Raw genomic sequence first — 12,270 nt, forward strand, 5'->3', positions numbered from 1 at the left:
ACTTGGATACTGAAGGGTTAATCAGCCATCTTGTTTTCATTGAAGGGTTAATCAGCCATCTTGTTTCTCTATGTCTGTCCCTGCTGATTTCAAGGTGGTTATATCCTGGCTCTTTTCCAGTACTCGCTGCTATCATAAACTTTGTTACTTTCCTTAGACACTGTACATTCTGTGCTTTCTCATAACTAACGAATACTACACAAGGCGATGTATAAGCCACCCCACAAAGACACTGCTATTTCCCTACCTCTGCACCAAATATTAACCAATCATGTAATTGAACCAGCGTCGTTTGTTGTGTATAAATATGTTGTTTTCGTCATCATTAAATCAGAGTTCAACCTTGTATCTGTGGTCATCGTTACTGGTCATATCATATGAGGTTACACTCTCACGGAGCTCTAAGGGGTCTTCACACTGAGGTCAAATAAGGTAATTAATAGATCAGACAATCGATACATCGGCGTATGATCGATTCTCTTCAAGTGGGGGCTCGGCCACCGGGATGCGAGGTCCATTCCTACACAGATGTCATAAAGATTTTACAGTCTGCCTGAATCTGTTGTGAGGTTACGGACATACTCGATCCTGAACCTGTGACACCATGCCTGGGGTATGTTGAATGTCTTATATAGAAGTTAGAGTCTTCTATCATAGAAGTTAAAGTCTTCTATTTTTGTGCACATAACCTGATCTAGGATCAGATGCCGTACTTGGAGTACGAAGGAGACCTGGGGTCTTTAGTCTAAATAGTACCTCACTTTGAACGCCCATTCTTTATTGGCCAATTGTCTTTATTGTATTGTCTTAAAGTATAAGTTTTTCTTTCATTCAATATCCCTGTGTGATTGGTGAGTATACACACTCGTGATATCTGTATTTCCTTGTAAACCGTGCGGCTGGTAAGTTCACGCACAATAACTTCACCATTTGTCTAATCTGACTACTGTATGCCAACAGACTTGCGGACTTTATGCTCTCCTTCTCGGAGTAACGCAACGTGAGGCTTCACATACAGTTCTCAGCAACATAACAACAAGACTCTGTCCACCGTCACGTAGACGGTCTGTTGTTTCACTAACATTTTGTACTTTTATATTTAATGGGATGTATCTAGAGGAAATATAGTTCATATAATATTCAGATAAAGACCAACCCTCACAGTCTGCTGCCACAGGTCCCGACCTGCCTGACTGAAGACGGTGCCCCTGGTCTGAGTATTAAGAACTTTCCACGCTCCCATTCATAGTCAGAAATATTGATACACAATCATACCCCGACATGGGTGGAAATAATAGTAAGAATAAAACAGTCTATCCACCCCCATTACCTAGTGAAATATGTAAGGAATATGTTGCCCACAAATTATTACCTTGTTAATCCATGAGGTGGACAATATAATAGATGGGACTGGAATCAAGTCCCCAGTATTAATACCCCGATCCCTGCAATATAGTAAACAGCTGCAGACTATCCCCTTAACAAAGCACAGGAGATAACTGACATGTGGAATGAAATCACCGTACACCAGTTCAGCTTTGAAAGATCTATTTTCTGTTGAGCTCTCAGGGTGTACGGCGGATTCCTGCTAGGCTTCTGTGTCTTTGCTGGAAGAGGGGGGTCTGAGGGGGAAGCTGCAGTATTGGCCTCTCTCTCCCTAACACTGAACATCGCTGCCTATTGCAGTTTCATGTAAATAGAAACCTACAGTCACTGAATTTTGGAAGAGATTTAAAAGATGCTGGACTGAGGAAACGGGACTATTTCTTGAAATATTCCCTTTACTCATTTCCACCTTTATCAATAACCTACACCCCTCCATTTCCACGCCAGTCAAACAGAATGTCTCTACCTGGACATCTGACAAACTCACTGAATTTAGTGAGCACTTATATGAAAAAGAATCTGCTGGATGTTTTGATATGAAGAAGACTGTCGTCACTTCTACTCACAACTTCCAAAATAATAACAGAGGCCCACCAAATAGACCAAATAGGGGGATCCCACAAAATAACCAGAAAAGACCATATAGACCCCCTCAGGGTCCAACACCCCGTGCGCCTCCATACAACAGAGATCACAACAATACTGGTGCAGTACCAAGACAAACAACTTGTTTCAACTGTGGCCGGAATACACACTGGGCTAGGGACTGTCCACTCCCTCCCCAGAAACCACAACAACCTTACACTCCCAGACCCCAACAGGGACCATACAGACCACACTCAACATCAGTTCAAGACCATGTACGTTTCAGAGTGGACTGGTCTGACCCTGCACATTGACGGGGCCCGGAGGAGGGTATCCCATCTTTTGCACAGTTCACTACTCATTGGGAAGATTCACCCCTCATCACATTATATGTTGATGATAAAAAAACTGTCCTTTCTAGTAGACAGTGGGGCAACAACCAGTGTTTTGTGTTCTCTTAACTATGATGGTGAACTGCAAAAGACTACTCCTTCAATGGGAATCAACGGGATACCCACTGACACATACCTGACTGACCCAGTTATCATACGCTCTGACAAGGGAAAACACTTAGGGATACACCAATTCAGGATCATCCCAGAATGTCCTGTTAACTTACTGGGCCGTGACTTGTTTAGTAAATTCCACATCTCCATCTCACCCTCTCCACAAGGGAGTGGGCTCCAAGTCACCTCCCCACACTTTGTGTCACTACAAAATACTCTGGACAACTCACTTGATCAAATTGATGATAGAATTTGGGCCATTGGCCCTTATGACACTGGCTTCATACCCTGTACACCATACAAAGCCAAGCTCAAACCAGATACACAACCCGTGTTTTGCAGACAATATTCACTCTCACCAGAAAAGATTGAAGGTCTTAGACCTATGATACATGACTTCCTCGAACAAGGCATACTCAGGTACATTGTCTCACCTTACTCGACACCTATCAACCCTGTTGCTAAGGCCGATGGCTCTGTTAGATTCGTACAAGACTTGAGAAAAGTAAATGATCTCATTGTTCCTATTGCACCCATAGTACCTGACATCAATTCACTCATCTCAGCAATCCCTGCAAACGCAACCCACTTTAATGTCATAGATTTGAAAAACGCATTTTTAGCATTCCTATAGACACAGAGACCCAATTACTCTTTGCTTTTTCATTTGAAGGTAAACAATTAACCTGGTGTCGTTTACCCCAAGGCTATATTGACTCTCCAGTGGTCTATAGCATAATCCTCCAAGCCACATTGGCTCCATGGCACCCCCCCCATAGTTCTGTCCTGCTACAGTATGCAGATGATCTGCTTCTCTGTAGTGTCACCGAGGAGACCAGCCGGTTAGATGGAATCTCATTGTTAAACTGGTTAGCAGAATGTGGACACAAAGTGTCAAGAGAAAAATTGCAATGGTGTAAAGCGCATGTCAATTGCCTGGGTTTTGTACTCTCTGAGGGAGAAAGAAAAATCAGTCCACAACGCATACAGTCTGTATTGGGCCTGGTCACCCCAACTACCCAGAAGGATATGTTGTCTTTCTTGGGTATGGTAAGTTACTGCAGACAGTGGATCTCTGATTGTTCCTACTATGATAATATCTTGAGACAATGCACACTCAAAGACAAACCCAAGGTTATACAATGGTCAGATGAAATGTATTCTGCATTTAAAAAAATTGAAAGAAATGTTAGTACAGAGTCCCGCGCTTGGTCTCCCGGACTATATGTTATCATTTCACTTGTTTGCAAGGGACACATGTACAACTATGGCGGGTGTACTGACCCAACTTCATGGAGGCAAAATGCGCCCAGTCGCATTCTTCTCAAAGGTAATGCCTGTCACTGTGCAAGGAATGCCAGCTTGTCTTCGAGCACTGGCTGCCTGTGCAATGGTTGTTGAGATGTCCACATCACTTACATTAGGACATCCTACTGTGTTACATACCACACATAATGTCCTCTCCATCCTCAAAGGTCTACACACACAACACATGTCTGCCCAAAGACTCAGCGGCTATGAAGTACTCCTACTAGGGAATCCTTCTCTCACTGTAAAATACGCAACAAACTCAGAAGGACCTGTCCCTGTACTAAACGCACTTTTAGGTCTTAAAGGACCTGACGACGAGGCGCCGCCTCAACATGACTGTACTCTGACAATTGACTCAGAAACTTCACCCAGACAAGACATGTCGACTGTGCCTATCCCCGATGCCGACATAATATTTGTTGACGGCTCCTGCAGCCGTCCCAATGACAACACGTACCAGGCAGGATATGCAGTGGTTAAACTTCCAAACACCACCCTTGAAGCAAAGACAGTCCCCTTACAGTCAGCATAAGCTGCAGAACTCATTGCACTCACTCGAGCTTGTCACATTTACAAAGACAAACCTGTCACAATTTACACAGACTCCAAATACGCTTACGGAGTTGTTCATGATCATGGTATGATCTGGCAACGCCGAGGCTTCACTGGCGCTGATGGGAAAGGCATATCACATGCGCAACTCATCACAGATCTCTTACACGCAATTACATTACCATCTCAAATTGCCATCCTTCATTGTAAAGCACACACTGGAGGAAAGGATGATATCAGCAAAGGCAACGCTCTTGCTGATACCGCTGCTAAACGTGCTGCCACTATAGCAACATATAACCTCACTCTTGCTGTCATCTCGCCTCCTTCGTTAGATGATACATACCTACTGACAGAATTACAGGCTGCTGCCTCTAATTCAGATCTATCAGATTGAACATATCCAATATTGCAGAAGAATCCACGGACTGGATTAATCTGCAAAGAGGGGAAACCATGTATACCCCAAACCAGTGCATCATTGTTCATAGTACATTACCACGGAGTAGGACACCATAGTATAGTAACAACTACTTTACTCCTCTCCAATGATTTCTACATTACTAATGCCAAAGAACTTGTAAAACAGTACATCAGTAGATGTATAGTGTGTCTTAGAAACAACCCAAACAACCCAAATAAAGCAAGACACCAACATCTAGAATACCCAACCACACCATTCACACATCTTCAAATAGATTTTACACATATCAATAATGCAGGAAGCTTATCCCACTAAATCAGAAGATGCAAAAACAGTAGCCCGCATACTCACGCGAGAGATCATTCCGCGCTGAGGATGCCCGCTCCGAATCAATAGCGATAAAGGTTCAGCCTTCACAGCCAAAGTCACAGCAGAACTAGTCAAAGCACTGCAAATAGAATGGAAGTTTCACATTCCATATCACCCACAGAGAATGACTCCACAAAAGACTCTAGGTTACTCCCCCTTTGAAGTACTGATGGGCAGACCTTTCCCCACTCCCTGGGCAAAGAACCCTTTAGTTACCACAGAAGGAGACTTAGAAATAATAAGAGAAGAGTATGTCAGATCCCTAATACAGAAACTTAATGAAGTTGAACAAAATGTTATCTTTAAGAATCCTTCTCATCCACAGATACCCACTCACCCATTTAGGGTTGGAGACAAGGTCGTTGTAAAGATCCTACCCAGAAATAAACATCCAGGAGATTTCACCTACGGTCCAGAAACAGAAGTGGTCGCGGTTACCAGGACGGCTGTCCTCACCGACGAAGGACCAACGTGGATCCATGCATCCAGAGTAAAGAAAATTCCACCTCCACCACACGTCAACACAGAGGTCGACACCGATCCCGAGACTGACACAGACGGGACGAGAGAGGTAATAACGGGAGCCAGTGGCTCTGACCTCCAACTTGGAGAAGACCTGCCGGCTGGAGGTGATGAGGAATCAGGGGTACAACATTCTGAAGCCGAGGACGACGCTACAGGATATGACTCCCCCCACCTTAGCCCTAGTGATTTTATTCGGGCTTGTTCTTTATAACTGTTTTGCTGAAGTTGATATTACTCAGAATGATGGACGTTTTACCTTCTGGTATAATTCTTCTAGTACAACTGTTGCTACTTTCATATTTTCTTATTGTGATATTGTATCTTGTTCAAACAATCAAGGCGGGAATCGAGAAGAACCACCGCTGCCCTGGCTGTGTAACATCCAACACACACCACACGCTGTAAGTCACGTATATATCTGTGTCACTAGTACTTACTGGGGAGATTCTTGCAACTCATGGGGGGCTGTTGGGTGGAACACTAGAGCAGATACCACTGCCTTTGATATCAGCCAAGACTGGGGATATTACCCCGATGTTGGCATCCATAAATGGTCCAATGGTCGATCCTTACTAGCCCGTATGTCCCTACGAAAAAAGGGCACCTGCAATGGCCAATTTATCATTAACTTAGAAAACCCGGCCCCCGGTGATGCCGGACTATATGTCTTGGGTAAATATCAATCAGGGGAAAACGGGGGCCCAAGAGGAAAATTCCATTTAAAGGACATGTACGATAACCCAGAATACACCGCCCTCAAAGCCACTGTAAAACCTAAAACACCACCATCATTCCTTAAACCACATGTCACTACTTTTAATGATATGTTAGCCATTGATAATCCCACGTATGAAGATACCATGTCTATGGAAACAGGTTTCTCTGATGTAAACTATTGGTTAGAATGGATGAAGTATAATGCCCGCAAGGTTAATCAAACTGATTGCTATGTGTGTGGAAAGTCCAGACCCCATTTAGGTACTGTACCCATACACATACCACCTGAACAGGATAAATGCTTTTTTAGTTTATACACTGACACTGTAATAGAAGAAGCCAAATGTGAACAATGGAAAAAGGAATACCCCATTATGACAAAGAATACCAACCCTGGTAGTACTATAACTATTTACCCCGGTAATTACACTTGTTATTTCTCTAGTAGTACTGATCAAAATGTTGTACAATTGAAATTGTTTCCTGATGGGTATTGTGCTGAAAGAAGACATATCACCATACCCACCATGAAGAAATCTTTGGGAGATATTTATTTTATTTGTGGAGACATGAGACTCAGGACAAAGCTGGATAATCCTTGGAAAGGAGAGTGTGCCCTGGCAAAGATCATTATGCCCATACACATTCTCCCAGCCGATTTGTCTGAGCCTCCTCCCACAAATAAACCTACCACAAACTCCAGAAACAAAAGAGAAGCTCCAAAGGAAAGCTTCGATCCACACATATACATAGACACTATTGGTGTTCCCCGGGGAGTTCCTAAAGAATTTAAGGCTCGTGATGAGGTCGCTGCCGGCTTCGAGTCCCTGCTTCCCCAGGTAACCATCAATAAAAATGTGAACTGGATAAATTACATATATTATAATCAACAGCGCTTCGTTAATGATACTAGGGACGCTTTGAAAGGTATTGCTGAACAGTTAGAAGCTACATCACAAATGACATTTCAGAATCGCATGGCTTTAGATATGATGCTTGCCGAGAAAGGAGGAACCTGTGTGTACATAGGTAAGGTTAATGGATGCTGTACTTATATCCCAGACAACACAGGTCCTAATGGAAAAACTACCCTAGCTATTAAACATCTAGAAAATTTATCCATCGAACTCAAGAAGAACTCAGGTATCACGGACCCCTGGAGTAGCTGGTTCGGATGGTTAAATGATTGGAAACACGCACTAACACAAATAGGCATATTTATCCTCATTGTAATTATTGTACTTATGATAGTAGGATATTGTGTCTTTCCCATATGCAAGAAGATTGGTTCCAAGTACCTGGATAATGTAACACCTGCTATGTACACTGATCTTGCCAAAAGCCCTCCCTCACCAGAAGATTATGGTGAATATGTCAAAATTCACCGTACCAAACAAGATGCCATCTACAAGAATCAAATTGTCTAAAAAGGACATTGATTCTAAGAGGGGATTGAAGGGTTAATCAGCCATCTTGTTTTCATTGAAGGGTTAATCAGCCATCTTGTTTCTCTATGTCTGTCCCTGCTGATTTCAAGGTGGTTATATCCTGGCTCTTTTCCAGTACTCGCTGCTATCATAAACTTTGTTACTTTCCTTAGACACTGTACATTCTGTGCTTTCTCATAACTAACGAATACTACACAAGGCGATGTATAAGCCACCCCACAAAGACACTGCTATTTCCCTACCTCTGCACCAAATATTAACCAATCATGTAATTGAACCAGCGTCGTTTGTTGTGTATAAATATGTTGTTTTCGTCATCATTAAATCAGAGTTCAACCTTGTATCTGTGGTCATCGTTACTGGTCATATCATATGAGGTTACACTCTCACGGAGCTCTAAGGGGTCTTCACACTGAGGTCAAATAAGGTAATTAATAGATCAGACAATCGATACATCGGCGTATGATCGATTCTCTTCAGATACTTGCAATATGATTGGATGATATGGACAACATCTCCAGTTATATAAACCTGCACTTTAGTAAATACTGTATACCACAGCAGACTATTTATCATTGTGTACTGGTATTAGGAAAAGCTAATGAACCTATTTTTAGTTAATCTTTCTGAACTATAATATTATTCATGTGTTTATTAAACCATTGTATCTGGGTGTAGATCGCTAGGTTGACGGTGTGTAGTTTGACCACAATTGGTTGACAGGCAGAAGGTTGACACATGAAAAAGGTCGACTTGCATTGGCTGACATGGTCAAAGGTTGACACAGGAATAATAAAGTTCTTCATGTTATTTTGGTGTCTATGTTGACATAGGTCAATATGGACACCATATTAGTGTATCGTATCCCCACGCATGGCTCATTGTGCTCACCATGCTTTTGGTATGGTGTCTTGCTGTGCTCGGCACGCTATTAGATTCTAGCTCTATGCTAACTGGGATTGTAGAGTACAGATGGAGCCATTCTCATCTAGCCCTTTAATTGGATTAAGAGAGTAATAGGATTACTCTGCTAATCCCCTAGTGTATTGTTCGATGTATTGTACAGTATTGCAGCTGAGAACAATAGGCCTTGGATAGCCATGGCTCACCATGGCTCTCCAGAGAAGGCTAGATGATGATGGCTCCATCTGTATGTTCAAGTCTGTTTTAAAAAAAAAAAAAAAATCATGTTTACCATGATTACCTTTTAAACGTCGACCTTTCACTTTTGCTGACTTTTTGACATGTTGATTTAATACATGTTGACATTTTTGATGTGTCAACCTGCTGACTGTTGACTTAGACACTGTCGACCTGATGACCGCATATTATTTGATCTTTAATTAGAAAATTAGCTTTTTTTAAAGATTGAGATTGTGGGGTTAATTAATAAGTGTAAGGTTCTAAACCCCTGTTCTTCTGATTGTGTTTGCTTTTTTTGTTCTATTTCTTCAAATGGAAGCTTGAGGTTATCTTTTACACAACTGAATGTGTCTTGTGAGCTGTTGCTTAATGGAACACCTATTGCTACAATTCAACCGTATACTAATAATGTGACAGCTTCTGTAGCTTCCATATCTTCTATATCTTCAGGCACTTAAGAGGGTTCTGGTCCCATTCCCCCTCCCCTGTTGCAGGAAACCAGGTAGTAGGAGAGAGAGGACAGGCTGCAGCTAAGATATCATCACTTTCCAGACTTCTTGTTCTTCTTTACTTACTTATTTTTGCACCACAGATCCTATGCTTTTATGAACAGTTGAGTAGCTCGAACTTGTTTTATGTTAAAGGCGTTGCTTCATGGCTGCAATGTAGACAAGTTCTGGCAGGACTTCTTTGAACATAGTAGAAAGAATTTCTTTACGGTCAGAACAGTCAAACTCTGGAACTCTCTTCCCAGAGAGGTGGTAACGGCTGGCTCATTAAATGCGTTCAAGGCAAAGTTGGACAAACATTTACTGGAGAAAAACATCCATGGGTACAAATAAGAAATATAAATTGTCTGTAAAATACCAGAACCTACCAAATCAGCAATGGATATCTATACCAGGTTGAACTAGATGGACGCAAGTCTTTTTTCAGCCTTACCTACTATGTAACTATGTAACATTAGATGGGTGTATCTGGGTTCCCCTGTTTCTGACCAGTTCTGAGATGTTGGCTGCAATGGACATCCTCCCATTTTAAAGTAAATATGATGTGTCTTTTCATTGGATGTGCTAAGTTTACTTGGCCGATTACAGCATTGCATGTGGATTGTATGATCCTCAATATTTCCCATTTATTTGTGCTTCTTCAAAGGAGCTTGAACAGCACATCTTGAAACCCTAGTAAAATATTTTCCAGGGAGAGACCTTGCTGATGCAGTATAACTACCTTGTATCATGTTGCTGTGCTTGGCCTTGACATGGTGCATGTCCTGTGTCTTCTACAACCTCAACTTTATAGCAAAGTTTGCGTGTTTGTCACCCAGTTTTAAGCCTCCTACACAGCCTCCTGTTTCAGTTACTGACTGTTTCAACATACATATGAAAATGATTATCATTAGCTTCGGTATGATTGGATAATAATACACCTGATGATAATCATACAAAATCCCTGACTTTGTGCAAGTGTACCTAGAAGAATTGATGCTATTTTGATGACCAAGGGTGGTTACACCAAATGTTGATTTGATTTGTCGATGTTTCTTTTTTAATACTTGTTATTATGGCAGAAGATGCAGACCTTGCAGGAGCCACTTAGAGAAAACCTTCATCATTATTTCAAAAAATAAAACTCCCATTCAACACTTGGACTAATTTTCAGCATATATTTACAAATTTTATATGATTTTGGGATTTTTGCTTCATATGAATTATCTTTGGTGTATCTGGAACATGATATAATAATATAGTATCAATTGTATTCGACATCAGTGTTCATTTAACATTTTACTGATGTTTCGGTCTGCACAGTTGAAAGGGATACAGGGACGTGGGAATTTTCAGTCTTATATTCCAGGAGCTCTTTATTTGCTTTAGGCTGGTTTTCAATTGGAACCCTTATTCCAGAAAATAATTTCTGTTGTCCATACATATTAGTGGATGAACAATTTAATTTAAGGTAAATGAGGGTAGAAAAGAGTAGTTCCTATTCCTTGATCATACACTTGGAATTAATTTGGGTTTTAGTCCTGAAACAAGTTAATGGCATCAATCTAGTAATTTTATAATACATTCAGTTCAGTTTGGACTTCATTTATACTGTTAAAATACCTTTAGATCAATGATTTAATTGGATACATTCTTTACTGAGATCTTTCTGGCTTGTCGTCCTTTTCTTCCATTAGTTTACTTTTTTTGGGGCTCATGGGAGAAGCCATGCAGAAAACTTCTATTTCATAAATGCTTTGCTTTGTTTCTTAAGTTCTTTCTATAAAAAATAAAGAGAGGACTATAGAAATAATTTCATTTCATTTAGCATTTTTAGTATCCATTTCTAATGCATTTAAGTTTTTCCCATACACAAATTACGATGGGCAAAGTTTCTTTCTTTGCATCATGGGGACTTTTTCCTAGCATGAATATGGTCCAATTGTATAGATTGTTCATTTTTTTTTTTTTTTAACTTTAGTCACATTCAGTTCCCTCTGATGGGTAATGTAAAACGTTTTCCTGTGGTTATTGTCCCAGACTCTAACTTTATTTTCTTGATAATCTATTTTCTCACATTGAAGCTTCATATGTTTTTTTTTCTAAAATAACATCTTTGGACTTTGTTTCTTATCAAGTTTTCCCCCCCAAATCAATGTCACATTAATTTAAATTCAACAGGATTTTATTGGCTATCCAAAACATGTGACAGCCGATAAGCAATCATAAAAAGTCTCCAAGTAAAATTCTACTCAGTTCTTTAATACATTTTTTATTGGACTATCGAAAGGTGGGTTTAAAAAACTGGTATTTTTCTACATTTTTCTATGATTCTCTGGCAATGGCCCACCAATATGTACTTTCTGTAATTAAAATCCTTCTATTAAATCTAACAGGAAAATAAGATATAAACACTGGCTTTTAATAAAGTAGGATCCAATTTTATGATCTCATGTGCTAGGTAAACATTACTGTATTTAAGATGGGTGTGGATCGTATTGTTGACCCGACTTAGGTCGACACCGTTGGGTCGACAGGCAACTAGGTCGACAGGGTTCTAGGTCGGCATGGGTGAAGGTCGACAGATGTCTAGGTCGACATGGGACAAGGTCGACATAGGTTTAGGTCGAAAAATGTGTTAGGTTGACATGGGTTAGGTCGACTGGTCGTGAGGTCGACATGGATTTTTTCACTGACCCGACCTAAGTCGGGTCGACAATATGACCGTATCCCATTTAAGATTGAATCACCATCACTTTATTAGTCTTGTTGACTATAATGCATAAACACAGAAAGTTGTATTACATTTCTGGAAT

General features: G+C 40.8%; 1 protein-coding gene across 1 annotated transcript; it reads left to right on the top strand.

The window, feature by feature from the left end:
- The first annotated feature begins 228 nt into the window (after positions 1 to 228).
- LOC146050096 (uncharacterized) lies at positions 229 to 8,300 on the top strand. Its single transcript, XM_083166918.1, has 2 exons — positions 229 to 432; positions 5,459 to 8,300. The coding sequence occupies exon 2, from the start codon at positions 5,766 to 5,768 to the stop codon at positions 7,800 to 7,802; it is 2,037 nt and encodes a 678-aa protein (XP_083023044.1). The 5' UTR covers positions 229 to 432; positions 5,459 to 5,765; the 3' UTR covers positions 7,803 to 8,300.
- The last annotated feature ends 3,970 nt before the right edge of the window (positions 8,301 to 12,270 follow it).

The sequence above is a fragment of the Crinia signifera genome, chromosome 12, assembly GCF_055691185.1.
Source record: "Crinia signifera chromosome 12, ASM5569118v1, whole genome shotgun sequence".
Lineage (NCBI taxonomy): Eukaryota > Metazoa > Chordata > Amphibia > Anura > Myobatrachidae > Crinia > Crinia signifera.

Coding starts and splice junctions, on each gene's coding strand:
- LOC146050096 (XM_083166918.1), top strand. CDS start 5,766: ATGAGGAATCAGGGGTACAACATTCTGAAGCCGAGGACGACGCTACAG.